The sequence below is a fragment of the Tamandua tetradactyla genome, chromosome 14 (genome assembly GCF_023851605.1).
Source record: "Tamandua tetradactyla isolate mTamTet1 chromosome 14, mTamTet1.pri, whole genome shotgun sequence".
Taxonomy (NCBI): domain Eukaryota; kingdom Metazoa; phylum Chordata; class Mammalia; order Pilosa; family Myrmecophagidae; genus Tamandua; species Tamandua tetradactyla.
This window is the reverse complement of record NC_135340.1, coordinates 62,531,826-62,557,680: the sequence shown is the minus strand read 5'-3', so window position 1 is coordinate 62,557,680 and position 25,855 is coordinate 62,531,826. Positions and strand designations below refer to the sequence as shown.

General features: G+C 39.3%; 1 protein-coding gene across 3 annotated transcripts in view; it reads right to left on the bottom strand.

Moving 5' to 3' along the window:
* SLC12A1 (solute carrier family 12 member 1) overlaps positions 1-25,855 on the bottom strand; it is a 95,940-nt gene that overhangs the window by 37,919 nt on the left and 32,166 nt on the right. For all 3 annotated transcript variants that reach the window (XM_077127797.1, XM_077127795.1, XM_077127796.1), the window contains exons 11-16: positions 25,097-25,204; positions 24,653-24,776; positions 22,596-22,697; positions 9,098-9,253; positions 6,157-6,256; positions 5,284-5,395 (exon numbers count right to left, since the gene is read on the bottom strand). In XM_077127797.1, the coding sequence (XP_076983912.1) occupies positions 5,284-5,395; positions 6,157-6,256; positions 9,098-9,253; positions 22,596-22,697; positions 24,653-24,776; positions 25,097-25,204 (702 nt within the window). The remainder of the gene's footprint in view (positions 1-5,283; positions 5,396-6,156; positions 6,257-9,097; positions 9,254-22,595; positions 22,698-24,652; positions 24,777-25,096; positions 25,205-25,855) is intronic.

The following is a 25,855-nucleotide window of genomic DNA, read 5'->3' as shown; positions in this document are numbered from 1 at the left end:
CCAGAGACTCTTAGAGATGAAGAAGGAAAATGCTGCCGGGGGACCTTCATGAAACAAGAAGCCAGGTGAGAAAATTAGTAGATTTTGCAATGTGTCCTTCCAGCTGAGAGAGAAACCCCAAACTTCATTGGCCTTCCTTGAGTGAAGGTAACCTCTTGTTGGTGCCTTACTTTGGACATTTCCACTGTTTTAGACCTGTAAACTTGCAACTTAATAAACTCCCTTTTTAAAAAGCCATTCCAGCTCTGTTATATCACATTCCGGCAGCTTGCAGACTAGAACACTTGTCTTCTCAGTTTTCTTGAGAACTTTTTTTTTTAATTCAAAGGGAGTTACAGGTTTAATTACAATCTTTTATAAATTTTCAGCAAGAAGAAAAAGGGAAACAGTAAGGGTGAAATTTCATTACAAGGGACCTGCATGACGAAGATGGTCCAAAGCTATTTCTTTTTATCTTTATAATGAGAGAAGAGGAAAATGAATGATTAAAGAACAGGAGGAACATTGCTCAAAATAGAGCTACATCTTGGTGCATGTCCTGGTTTGCTAGCTGCTGGAATGCACTATACCAGAAACAGAATGGCGTTTAAAAGGGAGAATTTAATGAGTTGCTGGTTTACAATTCTAAGGCCGAGAAAATGTCCCAATTAAAACAAGTCTATAGAAATGTCCAATCTAAGGCATCCAGGAAAAGATACCTTGGTTCAAGCAGGTCGAAGAAGTTCAGGGTTTCTCTCTCATCTGGAAAGGCACATAGCGAACACAGTCAACAGTTTCTCTCTCGGCTGGAAGGGCACATGGCAAGCAAGGCATCATCTGCTAGCTTTCTCTCCTGGCTTCCTGTTTCATGAAGCTCCCCAGGAGGCATTTTCCTTCTTCATCTCCAAAGGTCGCTGGCTTGTGGATTCTGCTTCGTAGTGCTGCAGCATTCTCTGCTCTCTCTGAATCTCTCATTCTCCAAAATATTTCCTCTTTTATAGGACTCCAATAAACCAAGCAAGATCCACGCAAATGAGTGGAGACATGTCGTCCCCTAATTCAGTTTAACAACCACTCTTGACTAAATCCCGTCATCCAGGGAGATGATCTGATTACAGTTTCAAACATACGGTATTGAATAGAGATTATTCTACCTTTACGAAATGATATTTTGATTAAAATATGGCTTTTCTAGGGGGCATACTTCCTTTCAAACCAGCACAGTGCATATATGTGAAATAACTGGATGAATATCCATAAAACTTATGACAGTATTTCCTTTTGGTGAGGAAGATAGCTCGGGTGGTCAGAAAGGGGGCTTTCGCTTGATCTGTAATGGTTTCCTCATTTAAAAAATGAGTGGAAGCAACTATGGCAAAAATGTTAACAGTTCTTAATTAGGAGAGCTATGGGAGTCGTTTTATTCTATGTAGCTGCCCATATGAAACTACTGACACTCAACACTTTATGACCTACAAAAATGTCAATTCATATGATTCAATCTAATATTTTTCTTAGTTTTTCAAGATAAAATATAGAAGCGACCTAAAAACAGTCTTTATTTTCAACCACCAGCACAACGCAATATACTTAATGAAAGATACCACTGTAGACCTGAAACTTCTTGCAATTTTAGGACAAAGAAAATTTAGAAAAGAGGTCTGTGGCACATGTGTTGACAATAATGGACTCACCTGATTTGCATTCTCCCTGACCATCTTTTAAAGATGGATTTTAAGATTTTAAAGATGGATCAACTTGCCATCTTTAAAAGTGTATCTGTTTTTTGTTTGCTTTAATAAACAAAACTGCTCTTGAATGCAAAACTGAGAAGTATATGAGTGAATGACAACTGAAGTATGATGCTTTCTTACACAGGAAATATGAATTGACATTGTGAGACTTTTAGAACTGAACCAGTCTACCCAGAGGATTGGATATATAAATCCAAACTAAGTTATCTGCAATGATTGTTTTACTATCTCTCAATCTACTATGAAAGGCGTAACTGAAGAAACTGATTGACAAAGGCAGTGGTTTACTTATGTCATGGCACAGAGGATAGAATTAGTGGAAACTTACAGCCCTTGACTTAATGCTTGCCTGTTACTGATGCTGCTGAACATGGCTATGCTCAGAAATCCGAGGGGCTACTAGAAGATGGAATCCAATTTCCTCCAGCCTTACCATGATAGAAATGAGGCACAAAAGAAGAACAAAATTATTTACATGCTGTATTTAAAGCCTTTTTGGGATGTAAGTATGCCACAGATTTATTATATGGTAACTCCAAGGAGAAGAATAAACATTTTTATAAAAGTCACTGAGCCAGATTTCTTATAAAGGAACACCAAATTTGTCTTGTGATGAGTTTCTCATCTAAAATCTTTAGACAGAATAGGAAAAAGGCAAGAAGTGGGGAGGACTAGGCTTTGATAGGCGAATTGAGTCAGACAGTTGGAAGGCCACGGTGGGAGGTTAAGCCCTGCTAAAAGAATAACTATCTTCATGTCAATTTCAGCAGCTTTTAGGACCATGATCTCTAGCCCTTTGAAAATGTCTCTGATACATGAAATGGCAACTGTGTCCACTTGCTTCCCCTCTACACACCAGCATCAAAAATGCCAATGAGCACTGGGTCTTGCTTTTTCCTGGCACTGAAACCACACTTCAAGCTAGTACTCCAAATAACCAAAGCCCAGCCGAAGGGACAGACCACAGAGCCTGCTGTCCCATCATCAGTCGGGTGGGAGCACACATTCGACTGTTCCATCATGATCAAACTGTGGGATACCTAAAAAGTCCAATATCCACTGTCTGGATCTGATCTTTCTAAGAGAGGATGCTTTGGATTTTTGTTGAGGTTAGCGTATTTCTGGAATGCCTTATAGTGATTATGGTATACTGATAACAGTGATGATAATAACACTGTCAACAGTAACAATGGGAACTGAGCATTTATTATGCTTCAGACCCTGAGCAGAGTACTAGAAAGCTCACTTCATATGGGCAAAGGCGCCATTGTCACTCCCATCTTACAACTGAAAAAAAAAAAAAAAACGAGGTACAGAGAGACTAAGTTACATGCCTATGGAACTCACAGCAAATAGGTGGCAAAATAGTGATTGAGAACTCGACTGTCTCAAAAGCCCATGCACCAGCTTCCTAGAGTTAAAAGCTAAATTGTTATCCACTTATCATCACTACAATTCAACATTTTCCACAAGGCTGGCCTAACCAACTATGACCGTGCTTTTGGAGACAGTTTTCTAATGGTGTGTGGGCCTCTCCCTTCTCCCCTTCCATCTGTTCCTTTGCAAAGATGATTGACGACAGAGCTTGGAGCCTAAAAATGCTGGCAGCAATCACAGCCCCAGAAGCTCACAGAAAGTAACTAACTAGAAAGTCATTAACTGATGCATAACTATCTTCTACCCACAAGAGAACCTCGGCAACTGAAAGCAAGACTCCTGGACCCTACTCAGAGAGATCAGTACTGTAACATATCATGTGGTCCAATATACCCATCAAACAAGCAGGTCTGGTGGAGGCACACACTCAGGGACTTACTTCAAGTGAAATGATATTGCAGACCATACCCTCTGATTATAGTTAAAGCAGCAAAGGGTTAATTAAAAGCAACATTGCTTGTCTCTACAGAAAGAACCTTTTCCCCCTTGCCAATAAATGATCCTTTATACTCACAGTTCATTTCTCCTGCCCTAAGGATTTTTTTTTTTTTTAAGGTCTGCTAAACTAAGTTTTCTCTAAACTGTTGGAGAAGAAAAACACCTCAAATTGCTTAGTCCATCACAACCGTCTCCTATATTATATTGGCCAAAATGAAATCCACTAATCCAGGGAACCAAAGTTGATAATAAGAGAGAAACACACTTGATCAGATCGCTAAAAGTCCTCTGGAGTCACTGCTGGTCATTACTTAGCCTGCCAGTGGAATTCCTTCCACATCTTACTAGATAATTGCATTGAGTTATATGGTTTGAGTTTCTATCATACTAAGTACTGAGAGGAGAGAAAAGATAGCCAACTTGCCTCATACAGCATTAGGAATATTGCTAGATGTGAAAAGATGCTTAAGTGCTGTCATGATGGCATGTAGCAAATTGATCCCCTGCATTATGACACAGTCAACTAGGCCAGGTTCACACAACTTCCTGAAAGCCCTATTTCTTGGTGAGCATTAGACGTTTAGGTAAGGGTGCCTGATTCTAACAGCACACCCAAGGACATGGGTCTGCTAAGGCTTCCTTCACATGGTGTAAGGCAGCAGACCATCAGGTGGCCGGGATCGAAATCCTGGTTCTGCCATTTTCTTGCCATGTGACCCTGTGCAAGAATTTAATTTTCTTGAAGCTCATTTTCTCAATCTGTAAAATGAGAACAGCACTTTTCTTTTTTTTTTCCTCACTGAGTAAAATGTGATAAGGATCAAATAAGAGAAACTGTAGGAAAATGCTCTGAAGAATAAGTATGCACCGTAAAAATACATCAAATTAGCTGGAAATTTTGAGTTGGGTAGGTGTGCATGTGACAGAGACAGAAATATAAAGATTAAGAGAGCAAGAGAGAGAAAGTTATGGGAAAACATTGAAAGTAAGTAGAGGTAGGTGAATTAGGAGGTCTAAATTATTTTATAATATTTTCATATTTTATTTACACTTTCCAGGTTGGCCAATAATTATGGTTAAATTTTTTGCACCTACTTTGAGTACTACATAGAAAACTGCCAATAAGTTATTATTAGTCCACCACCTACTACCTAAACGGAGATCAGCTTTAAATGTTTATCTAAGGCATGGAAAAGTTGGTTTAATTACCCGGACATCTGCAGCAGCAGCATGTACATCTAAATATTTAACCTAAATTCTATGGGCTATCATTTAAGGCCATCATGTCTGGTTCTCTCCTGATCAGTTAATTTATGTGGTAATTCTTTCATCTTGCTTATTCCATCCCTTTATATTTCCATGGTCAGTTATCACCCGAAGGGCCTTCATTTTATTTCAGAGCCAGTTCTCTTCTTCTTAACCGCAAGGCTATCATTTGGAAGGATTTATCACTTTTTAGCTGGTCTCCTATGAAGTCTAAAACACATCTCAAGCATTTGTTTAAATTCAGGATACAAGGGTCTTACAAGTCCTTGTTCTATGAATCAAGGAAAAGACTCTTGTCCAGACTGCCCTGTTATTCTCCTATCACTGCACGCACTTTCTCTGCCCACCGGAAACAACACAAGGTGAGCAGGGAGGAAAAAGCACCTTCCTTGGATGAAGTGACTCTTACCACAAAGACTTCACAGCAGATGCAAAGGCCACTGCTCTTGGTAAAAGCGTGAGTTATGTCCAACAGAGCCGGCCTTGTCATGGGTGCCCCTGTTAAGACAATGCACTGCGGCCTGGAAATGGAGAAAAACAGATGGAGAATTGGCCATTGTGAGAAACCAGTGAACCCAGAACAACACCAGATGCGAACGGCAGGTATAGAATGCTCGGCAACAGCTTCCCCAATTATTTCTTAGGTATCCCACCAGAATTCTTGAGTCATCAGCCTGTTCAGCTTGCCATCTTTGTGTTCTTACTTTCGTTAGTGATGTCCAAAAGTATGCAGTAAGGAAAAGGCGGTATTGGGTTTTCCTTGCCTTTTTTTTCAGAAAACTACCTTACCCCAAATCCCCGATCCAACCTGTCCCTCTCCAACCAGTATTTTCCTTCATCCTCTTTTCAAGCTTGTCTTTTGAGGTTCCATTCATAATAAGGATGGAATAATAATGACGAGCTTAAAGCGTTACTTCTCCTAAGATAATTCTGTAAGCCACAGAACCTTATGCTTATGGGAAATAACTCCAGTGACTAAAGTCTGTGGGGATTTGGGGAGATCTCTCTAAAATTACATCACTTACGTTACCTGTCGATCTCCTTACCTAGGGGGTGTGGCTCTTGGCATTACGAGGGGTGATTGTTGGGGGCGGGCATAGCTCAGCGTAGAAGAGAAGAAGCACTCATATGCAGGAGAACATACAACGCGGCAGATTTGTGTGATGGCTTATTTTTAGAATATACCCATAAAGCTTATAACTGCTCTGGTACATTTGTCTCCCATAAGAGAAAGCCACCTCTAATGTGGGGCAACAGCAGCTGCCTGAGAAGCCAGCTTTACCTGAAATTTTTCACATGATCTTCCACTGTGGTTAATTCTAGAGCATTGTCTAACGCGCTCACGTAGGAAAGAGCCTGTGTGGAGGAGCCCCAGTTCACATCTGTAGACGAAAGAAGAAATTGACATAAAAAGCACTGACCTTTCCTTTGGACACTGTGAATAATTTTTACAAGCCATTTCCTTCTATGATATTCCTTGGCTATGTTAGTGGTGGATGAGTGCCCAAATTAGAGAAAATGTACTGTAGCGTTTCCTAGAAAAAGCATCATGCCCTTCTACAAACATGATATGAATCCCTGGAAGTGAGACTTTACAGATCAGGAAGAGACCACAAAGCTATAGCCTTAGAAACCTTTCTCGGTGTGACAGGCTGTGTGATGATCCTATTGCAGGCAGATAGGTGGGAGAATGGTCATGAGCCAATTCAAGAGGTCTCCATAAATTCTTAAATTGAAAAGAAAGGAGGCATACCGGGTACACAGTCTGTGGGCAGTAATCTTTATAGTTTTAATAGTAAAACTGAACAAAGACAGCTCTGGATGTCCCTGAAAAGGGTCAAGTTTCTGTCACAAGTATTTTAATTTGTTGTTTTAGGATCTAAGCTATGTAATAATGCAGGGGAGCATAAGAATCCCTTGCCTTTTTAAAAACAAATTTAATTACTAAATGGATTCTCTAAATTTTGAGATAGTCCCTCAGAGGAACATGCAGATGGCATGTCCCAGTTGGCAGGCAGAGTCTAATGTTCCCCAGTCTTGCTCTTGGAGTCAAGGAAATGCCAAGGGATAGTTCTCTGGAGATAAAGAAGATTAATATTGATTAAGTTTTGACTACATAGCAGGTCTAATCTTCCTTGGATCATTTTATTTTGATAAAAGCCTTATGATAAACTTTATTCTTATAAGAAAAGCTTTAAGCAGACATTCCACAGAAGGAGATACATAAATGGCAAATAGGATACTCAATATCATTAGTCATTAGAAAAATCCAAATTAAAATCACAATGATATAGCACCATACATCTGTTAGAATTACATTGAAACAAACAACTGACAATACTAAGTGCTGACAAGGATGCAGAGCAACTGGGATTCTCATACATTGCTGGGAGGAAAGTATAATAGTACTGTTACTTTGGAAAACAGTTTGGCAGTTGTTTATAAAGTTATATTTACACTTTCTATACAACTGGAAATCCCACTCCTACATATTCGCCCAAGAGAAATGAAAACATAAGTCCGCACAAAGTCCCATCTGTAAATGTTCATAGCAGCTTTATACATAATCATCCAAAACCAGAAGCAACCCAAAGGTTCATCATCCATGACTGTATTTTTTTAAAATCCATGATATATCCATAAAATGGAATACTACCCAACAACAAGAAAGAAAAAACCGCTTAGACATACAACAATACAGATGAATCTCAAAAGTGTAACATTATGTGAAAGAAGGTATACATAAAGGCAGCATGATTCTACATATTCGATATTCTGGGAAAAGCAAAACCATAGGGACAGAAATAAGAAAAGTGGTTGCCAGGAGGTGGCAGGAAGAGTTTGGTTACAAAAGGGGTATGAGGGAACTTTGGGCGATGATGGAAATGTTTAAATCTTGATGGAGGAGGGGGTTACTATACTGTGTAACTCTGTCAAAATGTATACACTGCCCTTCTAAAAGGGAGGGGGGATTTTATTGTTTGTAAATTATATCTGATATTAAAAATATATAAAGTAATAATAATAATAATAAAAAAGTGGGCTAGTGAAGGAAAGGTGAGGGAGGCATAAGGATGACTCTGAGTCTGGCTGCTCCTGAGACTGTATCACTTGGTCTTACACTCTGTGATTCTCATCCCTCCCTGCTTCAGTCCATCCTTCTCACTGGTTTCAACCAAGGCTGACATCCCAAGTTCAGAGCCAATTAACTTTCTCCCATTTAATAACCAATGGCAGCTTCTTCTTGCTAACAATGCCCAGATCCTTTAGCATGATATTTCACTTTTTTAACTAATTTGCTGTTTCAGGCTTGGCTCATTTCCCTTCTCCCCCTGCACTGAGTACCCCCTCTTGGTGAACAGCTTCCCAGATAAGCCATGTGTTTGTATGCTTCTTTGACTTTACTCATGCTTTTCCTTTTGCCCAGGATATCCCTTCCTGACCCTTTTCAATTAACTCCCTTGTCATCTTTTATTTTTTATTATTATTAATTGTTTGGCATGGGCAGGCACTGAGAAATGAACCCGGGTCTCTGGCATGGCAGGCAAGAACTCTGCCTGCTGAGCCACCGTGACTTGTCCCACCTTTTATTTTTTAACATAACTTATTTATTTATTTGAAAAAAATATTTATTAAGTGCTTAATGTGTACTTGGCCTGGAGGACACAAACCGTGACGAGGAAAGTTTTCTTGGACAGACTAACCAGAGTTCATTACTCCCTCCCCTTTCTCAGCATTTTTATGTCACTCTCCTGTGTGACATGAAGTTATATTGTACTGTAATTAGTTGATTCTGTGAGGGTCTGTGGACTCTTGAGTACAGGTATTGTATTTTATTCATTAGAACATTAAAGACAGGAGATGATATAATGAAAAGTTTGTAGGGTTTGTTTTCATATATACTCTAGTTAAAATATTTTCATCACATCCTGACTATCACCTTGGCATGGGATCAACTCTTTGAACCAGTTTCATCTGTAAAATGGGACTAATAATATTTAATTTATTATGTTATTGTGAGGATTAAATAAGTATATGGCACTAGGTGCTCAATAAGATTAGTTGTCATATATCATACCCCATATCATATCTCATATCATGAATATCCACAGCACATATGACACACCAAAGCACATAGAAACTATCAACAAATGTTTGTTGAATGAATGGGTGATTAGAAAATCCTTTGTAAACACCATACTATACAATCCTGTTCATCTTACCTGGTTTCTTATAAGTCACATAAATATAGAGGAAGAACTCAATGACATAGGTGATGACAGCTGCCCACCAGTTGATGACAAACATGACTGCACAGCACAAAACAGCTCCAAAGAGAGAAACCCACATGTTGTAAATTCCATATGCAGGTCTCCATCCTGAAAGTAAAATATATATATATATGTACACAGCAAAAACTTTCACATGACCACCATCATACCACTGTATATCATTAGGATGCAAAGAGCAAGTCTTTTATGGCATAAGGAACAGAGTTTTTAGGTCAGGTTCCTAGTTCAGTTATCCTGAGATCTTGGGTCTGTGGTTTATGAAGGGGAAATTATATTGAATAAAGATGTTGTAAAATAAATAAGGTGTATGCATCTGGAAAATGTGTCACCCATGACCCCTCTATATGTCCTGCATGCCTCATGATTGTTTGCCTGAACTACCATGAGCATCTGCTTTCTATGCCATCAGGAGTTGAAAAGAGGTAGGAGGGATGGTAAGGGTGAGGCCTGGCAAGTGGGGAGGAGGGACTAAGTGGTGGTCCAAGAAAGACAGGAGTAAGACAATGGATTCATTGTTTCCACAGGTAAGGCAGAGCCTTTGTCAAAAATCAATCCATTGGCCTCTTCCTTCTATTCTCTTGTGATGGTGGCTGCATGCTTCTTCTCTGCGTGTGTACTCATAAATTTTCTATCTACATGCTCTGTCTGTGTTGTGCTGTTGAATTCTTTTCTCATGGCATAGCCAAGAATCTGGAAAACCAAATTCAGCAACAAATTTTGGCGAGCCAGCCAGGAGGCCCTTCTCTCTGACCATCTGGACTGGTGAATGTGGGAGGCTTGGCCATGTGCTGTCACTTTTTCTTCTCATTTGGCTCATTGCTATCTTCTCCTACGTCATTTTCACTGCTATTTCTAGGAATCTAGGTGCTCAGATGTGGCTCCACCAGGACATAACCTCAGTTCAATTAGAGCCTTCAGCTCCTTCCTTGGAGGTTACAGGAGCCACATCTTTTGCCATGTAGCTCCAAGCAAGCTCAGGATGGTGGGTAATACCACCCTTTGGTACCTTACTAGGGGCTTCTCCCCATGTTGAGCAGGAGTCTTATGGGAGTCAAATCAAGTCCCTTTCTGTCTGTCTCTTTCTCTCTCTCCTCAGCTCTCCAAGACTTCCCTACACTCTCTATTTTCCTCCCCTCTGATAACCCAGACCCTTCCTGCTGTATCTGTTTCTCTTTTCACCTCTGTCTCAGAGGTCCTCTCCCTTTGCCTCCGTGAGAAACTCTCTCTTTCTCCTCTGCCTGGCTTTCAATACTTTGTAAGACATTCCATTTTTTGTAACACAGGATTCTGGGCTAAGAATTCTTGTACAAATAAGGTGTTGTCTTTAGCATTCTAGGGAGTCTGGTTTAGGCCCAAGGGAACTGGGTACATTCCAACAAGAGTGTCTCCCCTGAAAGAGTGAAAGAGAGAAGTGAGGTTTTCAGGATAAGCAAAAGTCCCAGCTATCCTGATTGAAGTGGGCTAAGCCTGTAAGAGCCAGTACGCATCTTCTCCCCACCAACCCACACCTATTTGTATTCAAATGTGCACACAAGCCTTCTTGCCCTCTGCTCACTCATGGCATCGGCTCTCAAACCTTCAGCCACCTGGGACCAGCCTGAACCACGGTTTTCCCCCTTATTATTGCTCTGCAGTGTAGCTGAAACCTAGGTGGGCCCTTCTCTTGGGGAAACTACTCATGTTAGGTTTGCTTTCATTTCTAAAATCTGCACTGCAAGGGACAGAAGGAGATGCACACCTGCCCTGACCTACAATATAGTAATACCCAGATCCTACAGATTGCCTAAAAAGTGTACTAGGCCACATTTTATTGTGTAACTGACCTTTCCCAGGACATTTCTACTTAAGGGGAGCCTAATTCCTTTGCTGCATATTCCTTTCCTCTAGCTCAATCCTGGAAACACCTAGGAAGATTCCTTCCCTAGAGTTTCTCTGTTTGTGGCATTTTCATAGGCAATAAGTCAAGCAGTAAGTTAAAAGACTGCAATACTGTCTGGCTACATTATTTCCTGGAAAACCACCAGTGTTGGCCCACAATTGGAACAGTCAGTTATAACCCTATCTTTCAGTTAAATCTCTTTTGTAAGAAGGAGAGAAAACAGTAAGAAATTCCTGATATATAGCTTTTTATAAATTTATATCAGGATAAACCCATGAAGGACTTTTGCAAATTATTTTACACCCAGGAGTAATTTTAGGGGCTTCCTCCTCATCATTCTTCATTGCAGGAGGAAGAAGATATTTTAGATGATCCTCTCTTAAGCAGCTCTCCCCAACTTGTGACCCTGTCCCTAAACACCTCTAAACCCCACTAGTGCCAAGACTGCAGCCCCCTCAACACCCTCTTTGTCTCTACCCTACTCTAGCCCAGCAAACCATACTGACAGAAGGGTCCTGTACCATCCCTCAAGGAAACAGGGCAAAAAGGATGGCATATTTCCCATCTGGGAAGAGTGAACAGAGACATGGGGGCCATCCATTTCATGTTCCCTTCTCTATGTCCGATCTAGCACAGTATAAGAAACAGTTAGGGAGGTTCTCGAGGACCCCTGAAATTCTATGGAAGAATTTAAAAGTCTGCTATTAACCTATGGATTTATGTGGGAATGTAAAAGTCATTCATTCCTCTTGTGGCACTCCTAAAGAAAAGCATCAAGTTTAGACTGAAGTACAGGGCCATGCAGACCAACTTGGAAGTCAGTAACTTGTCCAATATGCAGTAGGGGCAGTAGTGGTTCCAAATGCTAACCCAAATTGGAACTACCAGTGGGGCCAGGCAGAAGTGAAAGCCAGAGACCACGTGATAACTTGCCTAATAGAAAGAATGAAAAAGTGTACCATCAAACCTGTAAATTATAACATGCTCTGTTACAGAGCATAACTCAGGAAGATAAGAAAGACCCTGCTTTATTTCAGGGAACGCTGGTGGAGGCTATGAAAAAGTATACCCGAGTAGACCCTAATACCTTAAAAAGACAAATAATCCTTATTAGTCAGTAAGATCCTGATACAAAGAAGAAACTCCAGAAACTAGCCTCTGTGCCACAAATCCCTATAAATGATCTCATGTATGCTGCTTTTTTCTGTTTTTAATCATTGGAATGGGGCTGCAGAGGAAGTAAAGGTAGGAAGAGACAGGAGCAAATCTTGGCTCATAGTGAGATGAATGTAAACAGCTGCCTTAGGACCACTCAGGATAGAAGCCAGCTGGATCCTGCTATACATGAGGGAAAATGGGGCACTGGAAGGACAAGTGTCCTCAGAGACTCTAAGAGCCCCTGGGGTCTTGCCTTAAGTGTGGGAAAGATGGACACTGGGCCCAGGAGTGCACCAAGTTCAAGAGGGATGTTGAGGCCCTCCCAAGCAAGACTGAGGAAGCCTAGGGCCACTAGTGGCTCCTGGACATAGCCAAAGAACATCAATTTTGACAAGCTCCAGGTGATCTTTGACATGACAGGTAAGACAATTAATTTTTAAATTAATACTGGAGCCATTTATTCTTTTTTGATCTGTCACTTAGGTCCATTATCCCATGATGAAGTGGGGTGAAGAGAGAGCCTAAAACTAAGGCCTTTACTCAGCCCCTCCTTTGTTGAACTAACAGCATACTTTTAAATCATCAATTATTAGTAATGCCAGAATAACCCACCCATTCTAGGAAGATCTTTTTCATTCCCTGGTGGCTGCCTTAAACTAATAAGCCCAGCTAGTGTTTACTAGAGTCCTGAAGACCCTACTAGATTGAAGTCACTTAGTATACCAGAGAAGATTCTTAAGCAAATAAACCTATCTGTATGGAAGGAAAGCATCCGGGGCTAGCCCAAGAATAACCCCTGACTGCATGCAAGTTTTCAGTCCTAAATCTTAAAAATGCATTTTTGTAACCTTCTTCACCATAACTCTCAATACCTATTTGCTATTGAATGGCAGGGACTTAAAAATAAGATTCCCACCCTACTCACTTAGACAGTGCTTCCCCAAGGGTTTAAAAATAATCTCTATATCTTAAAAAATACCTTAGCAGCAGACCTTACTGGCCTCCACTTGCCTCAAAGTAGATTCTTGTAATATGTTAACTTTGTAAATTGAGATATTACTAACATAGTCCTAATGTATTTGTTTGTTGTAATCACTGTAAACTAGATATGGAAAGTTACTGAAAGGTTTAAGAAGGTGAATTTTGTAGTCTTTACTGACTCCAAGTCCTGAATGGATGCAGAAAGTTGGCAAATTTTTAAAAGTAAGTTTTGTTAGTAGTCACTGGTGACTATAAGAAGTTGCAGAAAGTGTATAAAAATAAATTGTGTCTGTCCTAGTCAATACTGCTCTCTGTTAAATTGCTCTTAGGAAAAGTTATGAAACAGGTTTTTTTTTAACCATCCGAGTACTCTGCCTAAAAGATAAAAATTTTATATCATATCGGAATAATATCCTTAGTAATGTTCATGTTGACCTTATCCTTTATTTCAGAAGTCCTCTTACTCTCAAAGGAAAACTGTTTCAACAGAATTATTCTCTCACCTTTAAAAGTGAAGTGCTAAAATAGTTTAAAATATTACTAAAAAAGTGTTTAAGAAATATTACAATGATTAAAAAAGGTTTTCTATCTTTCTGTTAGATAAATTTTCATGGGTGAAATGTTATTCATATATTTAGACATGGTTTCTATTCTAGTACTTACCTACATAATGTTAAAAGTTACAAATCATGGGAACAACAAAATTTGCTTATCAGTTACTTTACTTAATTCCTCTCTAAAAGTATAGGTGGTCAGCTGTAAATCAGATTTTCATCATCAACAAAAAGACTTTTTTTGAGAAGCAAGGAACATATAAAAATTGTATTCTACCTGTTAATTAACATAGCCCTGGTAAATGTGTAAAAGTGAAACAAGGCAAGATTTCTGCTATAATTGGTAGCTAATAACCTCAATATAAAAAAACTGTCGAATATTCTTGTTTCTAAAAGTAAATTCATATAAAATGATTATAATGAAATAAAAATTAAAGTGCAAGCTCTTATAGCAATAACAATTATTCCCTAAGCCTTAACTGTTATTTCTAAATGCTAAGATATTTTTGCTCTAGAGACCTAGTAGTATCTGTGTGACATCTAAAACTCAAAATTAAAGTTCTCCAGCTCTAAAAGTCGGCATTACTCTACACAGCAACCATTTAAAGACTGTGCATTTTTTTAAACCTGTCTAGTATTTGCAAAGTCCCTTGAAGGACTAAAGAAAAAGTAAAACTATTAAACTACTCCCAACTTTGGAAATTCCTGCTATTTTCTTAAGCAATGAGGGCTCCCAATTTAATAAGCCAAAGCCCTGCCTCCAGGAACTTTAGCTGAAAAAGAAAAATTAATTACCCTCACCTGAGCACTATAACCAGGAAAGGGAAAAGACTATGCGTTCTTGGTCCTGCATGCCCGCACAGCAGTGTAGAAAGAACAAAGCTTTCTTCCCATTAAATACCACCAAGAGATACTCAATTTCTTAAATGCCATGCTCTTACCAACAAAAAGTAGTGGTAATTCACTGCCCTGGCCATCAGAAAAACAATACTAACACTTGTCTAGGAAACAACTGGGCCAATACAGCAGTCAAAGCTGCAGCCCAATCAATCAAGTGCCTTTTAAGTTTCATTCCCGTGCCCCTTAACCTAGCACATATGCCCTCTTATTCCCCAGTTTAGAAAAAACAAGCCAGCCTGGGTGGACCATGGTGGCTCAGCAGGCAGAGGTCTCCCCTACCATGTTGGACACCCAGGTCCGATTCCCAGTACCTGCCCATGTAAACAAAAAACAAAAAACAAGCCACCCAGCTAAGATTCACTCTTGGGCCTGAAAAATAGTCATTTCTTTCGCTCTTCCCTAATTTCACTTGGCTAATGCTTAAACCCACTCACTTCTTTCCTCTTCTTGCTATTAATTGCCTCTTGCATTTTTAAGCTTCTCACCAAGTGTATTTCTTCTAGACTAGAAACCTTTCACACCAAACCGATGCTGACGTGAAAATTTTCAGCCATTCCAACCACCCCTCCAGCTTCCCTCTCAACTTAAGATAGCAAGAAAGTTCTATGCCCAGTCAGGCAGGACCTACATCCTCTAACAAGCCAGAAGCAGTTACAGAAGACAGACTCTCATCCCTCAGCACCCTTTAAGATTAAGGGGTGGGAACTCTCTGGGGGGAATTTGAGGCAGGCTAGAATAGGGAGAGAGGGGAGAGAAACAAAAACCACGAAGGATCCCTTAAACAAGGAAGGTTAATCAAAGTCAGGAAAGCATGTGTTGGCACACACACCCTTACTGGGGGCTACCCACTTATGAGAAACACCCAGCTGCAGCCAACCCATCTGAAGCCAAATGACCTCCACTTGAGTGGTCATCTATGGTGAAGGGTAGAGCCAGCCAACCTACCTAAATGCATTATCTACCATCAAGCACTATGTAGAGAGAAGGGAGTGTGGAATAAAAAACCTGGAACAGGAAGGGGGAGGGGGAATAAGTAAAGCTAATCTATAAAAGCAAATGGCCCCCACATTGCTTATTGCCTCTTGCCTCTATACTCTTGTGAGAGTTCCCAAATGCTCCTTTGCATGTGCACTCGATAAATTTTCTACCTATGTGAAAAAAAAAAAGTCAATCTATCGAGGACTTCCAGGAAAGATGGTAGAGTAAAGAACACCAAGATTTAGTTCTCCCATGAAAACAGTTATTAAACTATTAGTAAACAGGTAGGAATTGTCTGAAACAAGTGCTTTGTGGCTCCACAGGCCAGAACACTTAACAGCATCCAGTGAAAAACAGGAGGAAGAGGCTGATAAACTACAATGAAGAACAGTGTGCTGCTCTCTCCATGCAGCAGCAGCTGGAGTCCATTCTCCATTCTTGTGGTGGGCCACCCTGGGGTCCAGTACTTGGCTAGCTTGCTCAGGACAGAAAGGGATGTAAAAATCCTCTTCCCTAAGAATAGGAGTGGGGATGGCAGATCACTGATCATGGCTTTTGATTAGTGAATTCAGATGGCTTGGTCCCAGCTCTGAGCTAGTGTTTTAACACCTTTGGACAAAGCGGGCAGCAGCCACTATTTCAGTCCCACCCTGGTCAGGGGTGGAGACAGCAGAAGTTTAAAAATGAGCACTTCCTGAGGGCTCCAGGAAATGGCTAGCTGAATGGTTGCATTTGCCTGGCACACTATGAAAGCACAAATTTGGGGAGCCGTCAAAGAGGTTTTTGGTGCCTTTCCTGATTCCCTCCCCAGGGAACTTTGCAGCCAGTCTGTGTCCCCTTTGTGGGTGTCTGATCCTGATTTGGCTGGGAAATAATGACTTGGGGAAGTCCTCTCTGGAGTGACCCTCCTCCCAGGATTTTCCTCCTAGACAAAAGCAGCTTGAGACAGCAAAGGGAGTGTAAAAAAAAAAGTAGAGGCACAACAAAAACAAACAGAACAGATCAAGTTTCTGGAGGAGGGGAAGAGGAAAGGAAATTTTCTCTGGGAGGTGAACTTTGATCTGCATATCTAGGGCAAGAATCAGATGAAGAAAACTTCAAAAACTCTGATCAATTAAATATAGGCTATTCTATAGGTATAGTATAAGGTGGAGTAATCAACAAATAAGAGCCTTTAACACAAAGCCAATCAACAATAAAATCCTAGATAAGGGAGAGAAACTGGCCTTCAGAGTAAACTCATAAAGATAATCGCATGCCTAGACATCAGCAAAAAATTACAAGGCATACCTAAGAAACCTGCACTGACTCTTGAAGAAATAGAAGACCTCAACATACAATTACAAGTAAAGAGATTGAATCAGTAATCAAAACACTCACAACAAAGAAAAGCCTAGGACGAAATGGTGTCACAGGTGAATTCTACCAGTGATTCCAAGAAGAATTAATATCAGTCCTGCTCAAACACTTCCAAAAAATTGAAGAGGAAGGAACTTATTCTATGAGGCCACCCCCCAAAACCAAAGTCAGATAAAGATACTACAAGAAAAGAAAATAACAGATCAATTTCTTTTATGACTATAGATGCAAAAACCCTAAACAAAATACTTGTAAATGGAATCCAACAGCACATTAAAAGAATTATAAGCAAGATCAAATGGGTTTTCTCCCAGGTAGACAAGGGTGGTTTGGCATAAGAAAATCAGTCAACGTAATACATTCATTAACAAATCCAATGGGGAAAACCACATGATCATATCAATTGACAAAGAGACTTGTTCTTTGATAATGACTATATAATGGTATGACTTTTGTCATGTGACCATGTGACTGTAAAGGCCTTGTGACTGATACTCCCTTTGCCTGGTATATGGGTAGATGAGTAATAAAATATAGACATACATAAAAAATAGGGGGATAAGAGGTATGGCATATTCAGAGTTTCTTTTCTTTTTATTTCTTTATTTGGAGCTATAAAAATATTCTAAAATTGATTGTGGGGTTGAATGCACAATTATATGATGATTCTGTGAGGTACTGATTATTTACTTTGGACGGTTTATACGGTGTGTGAATATATCTCTGTAAAACTGCATTAGAGATAAAAAAGAAAATTGATGCAGAAAAGGCATTTGACAAAATTCAGTGTCCTGTCTTGATAAAAACACTTCAAAAAATAGGAATAGAAGGAAATCTTCTCAACATAATAAAGGACATATATAAATAAAAACCCACAGCCAACATCACACTCAATGGTGAAAGACTTACAGCTTTCCCTCTAAGATCTGGAACAAGACAAGGATTCCTACTGTCACCACTGTTATTCAACATTGTGCTGGAAGTTCTAGCCACAAAAAGAAAGAAAAGGCATAAAAATTGGAAAGGAAGAAATAAAACATTCACTATTTGCAGATGATATGATCCTATATTTAGAAAGTTCTGAAAAATATACAAGAAAGCTACTACAGCTAATAAATGAGTTCAGCAAAGTGTTGGGATTTAAATTCAACACAAAAATATCAGCAGTGTTTCAATACACAACCAATGAGCAATTTGAGACAGAAATCAAGAATAAAAGTCCATTTTTTAGCAACAAAAAATCAAATAGCTAGCACTAAACTTAATCAAGGATGTGCTAGATTGAAACTGTTATGTACCCCAAGAAAAGCCACACTCTTTTATTAATCCAATCTTGTGAGTCCAGACCTGTTGTTTAGAGTGGAACCTCTTGATTAGGTTGCTTCCATGGAGATGTGACAAACCCAATTGTGGGTGTGCCCTTTTAATTAGAAAGAGATGTGACTTCACTCATCCAAGGTGGGTCTTAGTTTTACTGGAGTCCAGTAAAGAGGAAACATTTTGGAGAAAGCCAACAGAGAACACAGGCATTTGAAAATGTGTGGCAGTGCTGACAAGCAAATGCTTGGAGAGCTGTTAGAAACCAGAGCCCAGCAGACATCACCTTGTGCCTACCCATGAAATGCTAAGCAAGAGCCCTCAGTATGAAAAAGCTAAAACCTGGAGAGAGCCAATAGAAACTAAGAGAAGAAATCCAGTGTTTGCCCAAGAGAAGCTAAGAAAGGGCCAATAGATGCTGGTCACATGCCTTCCCAGCTAGCAGAGGAAACCCAGATGTCATCTGGCTCCTTTCTCTGGAGTCAAGCTTTCTTTCTCTGGATGCCTTAGTTGGACATTTCTATGGCCTTAGAACTGTAAATTTGTAACTTATTAAATCCCCTTTGTAAAAGCCAATTCATATCTGGTATATTGCATTTCGGCAGCATTTCCATACCAAAACAGACGTAAAGGACTTGTACACAGAAAACTACAAAATATTGCTAAAAGAAATTAAAGAAGACCTAAATAAATGGAAGAACATTCTGTGATCATAGATTATAAGACTAAACGTCATCAAGATGTCAATTCTACCCAAACTGATTTTTAGATTCAATGGAATTCCAATCAAAATTCTAACAGCCTACTTTGAAGAAATAGAAAAATCAATTATTAAGTTTATTTGGAAGGTAAGGCCCCCAAATAACCAAAACATGTCTTTAAAAAGAAGAACAAATAAGGAGAACTCATATTTTCTGACTTTAAAGCACATTACAAAGCTACAAAGGACAAAACAGCCTAGTATTGACATAAAGATAGATTTATTAACCAATGAAGTTGAATTGAGAGTTCAGAAATATACCCTCACATTTATGTTCAATCTTTTTTTTGACAAGTCTGCAAAGTCCACTCAACTGGATAAAAACAGTCTCTTCAATAAGAAGTGTTGGGAGAACTTGATATCCATATGAAATGCATGAAAGCCCTACCTCTGTTATGTTAACAGTTAACCATATACAAAAATGAACTCAACATGGATCAAAGACCTAAATATAAGAACCATGACTGTAAAACTCCTAGAAGAAAATGTAGGGAAGCATCTTCAAGATCATGCGGCAGGCAATGGTTTATTAGACTATACATCCAAAGCACAAGCAACAAAAGAAAAAAATAAATAAATGGAACCTCTTCAAAATTAAAAACATTTCATTTTTAAAATTTTATTCCTTTTGCATCAAAGGAATTTGTCACATGAGTAAAAAGATAACCTGCTCAATGGGAAAAAATACCTGGAAACCATATATCTGATAAGGGTTTAGTATCCAGAACATAAAGAAATCCTATAACTCAACAATAAAAAAACAAATCACAATTTTCAAAACAGGCAAAAGACTTCATTAGACATTTCTCCAAACAGGAAATACAAATGGCTAAAAAGCACATGAAAAGATGCTCAACATCACTTGCAATTAGAAAAATGCAAATCAAAATTACAATGAGATATCATTTTGCACCTACTAGAATGGCCAATTTCAAAAAAGCAGAAAATCACAAATGTTGGAAAGGATATGGAGAAATAGGACCACTCATTTCATTGCTGGTGGGAGCATAAAATGGTGCAGCCACTGTGGAAGACAGTTTGGCAGTTCCTCCAAAAGCTAAGTACAGAATTACCATATGATCTGGCAATCCCACTACTAGGTAAGATACCCAGAAGAATGGAAAGCAGGGACTGGAACAGATGTTTGCACACCAATGTTCATAGTGGCATTATTCACAATTGCCAAAAGCTGGAAGCAACCCAAGTGTCCAAGAACCAATGAATGTATAGTCAAAATGTGGTCTAATAGTATTCAGCTGTAAAAAGGAATGAAGTCAGATCCTGAGGTATATGACAACAAGGATGATCCTGGAGGACATTATTTCATGTGAAATGAGCCAGACACAAAAGGACAAATACTGTATGATCTCACTTTTATGAACTAGTTATAACAAGCACTCTCAAAGAATTAGAATCTAGAATATAGGTTACTAGTAGATAGACTGAGGCAAGAGAATGGGGAGTTGATGCTTGACCTGGACAGAATTTCTATTTAAGTTGATGGCTGATGATAGAAATGGATGGTGGTATTGGAAGCACATTATCGTGAGTGCAATCAACAGCACTGAACTATAGAGGTGAACGTGGTTAAAAGTGGAATCTGTTGGATGTACATATTACTAGAATAAAATTAAAAGATAAAACATAGGACTGTATAACACAGTGACCCCTACTGTGGACAAGGGCAAGCATATTCTTTCATGGATTGTAACAAATGTACAATACTAATATAAGGTGTTAATAATAGGGTAGCACATGGGAAAAAACACCTTATTAAGTTATGGATCATAGATAACAGTATTTTAAAATCTTTCATCAATTGTAACAAAAATAAGTACTATTAAAAAATAGTACATTTATTTTAAAAATTGTATCATCAGTTGTGAATAATGTTCCATACCAATGCAGGGTGTTGTGGATGGTGTCGTGTACGGAAATCCTGCATTTTATGCATAATTATTTTGCACACCATAACTTCTCTAAAACAAGAGTCAATTCCCTTGACTTCCTAGTTGCTCTTCCATCATTCTAAGAGGATACTGCTTACCCTTCCAGGAATAATAATCTATGGGAAAAAGAAGGAGAAACTTTTCTAGCAATGACTACTTAAACCAAAATTAGTTTGTCATACATTTTACAATAAAAATATTTTTCATGGTTCATACAAGCATGGGGGTTTCCATGTTCTATTAGTTTCCTGCAATGAAAGAAACTGGGAGACAGTAAGGTCAGGATGGGAAAGCTCTTATTTGAAGGGTACATTTGGTCTATGGGTGAAACACATTTTATATTTGGAGTTGCCAAAACACAACAGAGTTTTATAAATTTTCAAGAGCAATTTCCTAAATGGCCACAAGATGGAAATAACACTTCAGGAACATCACTGGACATACCTTTATTTTTCTGAGTCTGGCTTTCTATTTGTGTGTGTGTGTGTGTGTGTGTGTGTGTGTGTGTGAAAGAGGGAGACTTTCTCTGGCTTTGTATCTCCATGGCCTCCCTCCATGTGCCTTTCTGTTTTTCCTCTCTCCCTTTCTCTCCCTTTCCTTCCCTCCTTTTCACTCTTGTCCCTGTTCACCCCTATTATTTCATCTTGTCTTCCAAAACTGGCTGTAATACAGCATGCAGGAAGCATACATTTCTAAGATTCGTTTTATTTTCTGAATAGAACTTTCTTTTTAAACGAACAAATCAAAACAGAAACAAAAATAAAAACATCTCTAAGAAAAGACTAAACCACACTAAAACAGCCCTCAGTTCTTTTCTGTAGCCTGGTGGCCCCTGATGGATAAAGCTCCCCCTTACAACTATATTTTATCTTATTGGCAGAAGGTTTTCCAAAGGAGGCTTAAGGTGTGGCAGCCCATAAGAGGGCGGAAATGTGTCCTTATCCTAGATAAAAGTTACCATGACGAAGAACTTTCTGAAGGTCAGCAATGATGAGTCACTATTCTGGCGGAAAGGCTGAAGAATGTCTATCGGCTAATGAAAGCAAAGCAGAGGTGAGGGGTGACTAGACAGGGAAAGGTTCTCTGATTGAAATTTGGAACCACTTTAAACCACAGCCCAAGGAGTGTTCTGAGGTCACCGGCATCAGCATGACAGGCCCAACACAAATCTGCATTTACTGCACTCAGCAGGTAATTATGGGAACTACTCATCCTTCTCTTCTGCACCACGGGCAGGAAACAAATTGATAGTGAGGAAGTTTCAAATATATACATTTATTCCACTTCTGTGGTCACTTTCACCCTGGAAATAAATAGTGGTGTATTTCTACTGCTGAAATAAATGTGGTTTCTCTTGCAATGAATAATTTATTGCCACAGCAGAAAATTGACTTTACGGTTGGTCAAAAAGGCCATTGCTCAAATGATTCTTTTTCTATTTCAGAAGTCATCCCCAACTCGCCAAAATAAGTGGATTACGCTGCCCACTAGGATATAAGGAGACATAGAAACACAGATTTAGCACTTTTCACTGACTTATTCCTTTTATTGAGAAAAACTAACTGTTTATTTCAGTTTAGAAAAGTTAACTTACCTGGAGATTTGGCATAAGAGGCATGGAAGCAGGAGAAATTAATAAGTGCATATGAGGCCAAGAAAAAATTGGAAATGATGGGGGCAATGGTGTTGAGTTCCGCTGCAAAAGAAGCAAAATTGAGCATGTACATATGAGTGATGAAACCAGGGGCGGAACAGCTGGTATAGCCTGGAAGCTTGACTTTATTTGGAAATTGAAAACATAGCTAGCATCTGTCAAAGTTTAAGAAGTTCGTGATATTTCTTTGGGGCTGGCTGCATTCATGTTAAAAGATATGCTTAACCAGAGTTTCCATAAACTAAGACGAAGGGGAAAAAAAAAACTACCAGTCAGAAAACTGAGAAGCAAGACCCTACCTATAGAAAATTCGGGTGGGAATGGATAGAGCAGTTGGGGACTGAGCAAATGATAAATTCCCTTCCTGCTGTTTTGGAGGCATCAAATCCTATGCCCTTTAAGCGGCTTACTATACAATCAAAGGCTCTGCAGGATGACAGATTAGTCAAATAAATATCAGCGCACCAGCAACTTGCAATTAGACATCTCTTTGCATCCATCCAATGCACTCTCTCTGACTTCCAGGACTTGACTCCTGTTAGTCATTTATACTTTTCCACATCTGTAGAGAGCTCTACCTCCAAGGCTTGCCAAAAATACTTTTACTTTGATGGCTAAAGATCCAGTATGATTTAATCCTGGCTGGATTGTTTACGGTGCGATATAAAATAATAGAAAGACAATCCCACTCTTCTGACGGCCAGACATCTATCAATCCCAGTGCTGCAAACGCCCACGGCAGCTGGTGGAATTCTAGAACAAGGATGCCAACAGGGAGGAGGAGGCAAAAACAGGTGTCTGCAAGCTTGTGTCCTGAAGCTAATCCATGTTGTTGTGAAACAGTGATTTTTAAGGATCTTCCTTAATTTATACAGAACAAAATGTTTAGGTGGCACTTGGATCACTGAAATGCAGCCCAGGGGGATGGTTTGTGGATTTAAAGTTAAATTACATAATGGAGACATCTCAGTGCACAACCACTTTTTGAGATTTTTTTAAAAATCTAATATACATAGTAATATGCCCCCCTCATCAACGTTGTAGAACTCTGGTGAGGGTTCCTTCCTTGCAGTCACTTCCACCCGAGTGGGCACAGAGAGGAGGTGCTCTCAGCATTTGGCACCTCAGTGCTGAGAGAAGCAGTGCTCCACATCAGTAGTTACCACTGCCCTTGCCTTTTACCTCCTGTCACTCATATGCTCATCAGAAATGGTGGTGCCGTCTGATGCTCCTTTTATCTACCTTGTCAACAGATGAGTAGAACATATGGAATAAAAATAAATAATAGGGGGAACAAATGTTGAAATAAAAAAAAAAGAAACGGTGGTACCTTAGGGAGGAGGGAGGAGGGAAGAGGGAGGAGAGGGGAGTGGGGGGGGGGGGCAAAAACTGATGGATGCACCTCTCCAAGATTATGACCCAGTTCCCATATTGCTTTGGGAGAGAGAGTGGAGATTATAGTCTAGGTAAGTGGTTCTCAAACACCAGTGTGTCCATGAATCTCTTGAGGGGTTTATAAAAATGCAGACTCCTTATCCCCTGAGATTCCGACTCAGTAACTCTGGGGTGGGGTCTGAAAAATCTGCACTTTAATATACACCCCCAAGTGATTCTGATATAGATGGTTAATGGAATATATTTTGAGAAACATTAACATAGACACTTAAGGTCTGCTAGTTGTCAGGCCAGGAGATTTAAAGACAGCTGGCGGGGACTCTATCTGAGGCAATATTGTGCAGGTTGGAGAAAGAATTCAGCTGCATTTGGTTGGATGGATTTCCAATACTCAGATTCAAAGAACAGATTAAAGTCCAAAATCCACCTCAAGTTCCTCAAAGGCCCTCTACACACAAGGATTTCTCATTTCTTTCTTAGACACACTCTGATATTCCCAAGTGGGGTATTAAACATAAAATAGGAATTTCTCAAGTTAAAAGGAAAGCCCTGTGACTAATCAGAATTCTTTTGCTTTTGGTGAGGACAAGAAAACTACGAACCAATAAGGATGAACGCCATGGCAATAACAAAAGTGAGAAAATATCCTCTCAGGGGTTCATTGTTTTTTCCATATCCCTTTGCAAAGAACTGCAGAGCCTTGTAAATGTTGTCCTTGCACAGAGCCTAATGGGAAAGAAGAGGAGAAATCTGTCATTTATATCTATGCACAGTCATTTTGCAAGGTGATTCAAACAAGAAGATTTGAAGAAAGATTAAGTGATACACAATATGAGGCACAAGTTAACACTGCAGTTTATCATTCTTCATATTATTTGAATCGATCTTGACTATGTGGCAGACATAGCACTTGAGCCAGATGCAAACATTAAGCCGTTCCAGAAAATGATGGAAAATGATTGCCAGTGAGAATGAATATTTCAGCTTGATCCAGATGCAGTGGAAACAGTACTAGAGAGCAGCGCGTGCTTTAGTGCCTGCCTCACCTGGAACACTTTGGGTGCACTGACAAGGGAGGCCAAGGCTGAAGACAGCGTCGCAGAAAAGATTCCAGCAGTGATGAGGGGGCCAAACCCTGACACCATACTCATGACCTGGAGGAAGAGAGGTCGAGAAGTAACGAGGCTCACCCAACAGACAGGAAAAAAAAAATTAACCAAAGTTTTATGCAGTTCTTCCCCTTGCACTTTCTATGATCTGAAATCTGCTTTTTAAGGATAATTGTTTCTCACCAGATTTTTTTTCCTGATCATTCTTAAGTCCTTAAGATTTGTGTTTTACAAGATGAAAAATTGTTTATTTAAAAAATGGTCATGATATATACATCTAGAAGATGCTGAAAAGAATAGAAATAATTGCAAAGATTTTGACAACATTTTTCCCTTCTTTCTTGTGATCACATTTTTCTTTTTTTTTCTTTTTTTTTTTTTTGATGATGGAAAATTCTATCCAGCTGAAAGTAGGATTTTAATAAGATTTGGGGAGGACCTTAGCTGTTTATCAGGGTTTTTTTTAATGGATTTAGCCTTTCTCCCTCCTCCCGCACACAGAGGCTTTCCAAACCTTTGCTGTTTCTGTACTCATTAAACACCATTTTAGATCGGAGACATGATGAGATTCTATCGATTTAAGTCGTATTTTGGAATAATGACTTCAGCTGAGTTAATTTCTCTTTGTTGATTATTAAAATAGATGAATGGAACCTATGTGACAAATTTGCTTCTCCCTCTGCTCACCAATCATTC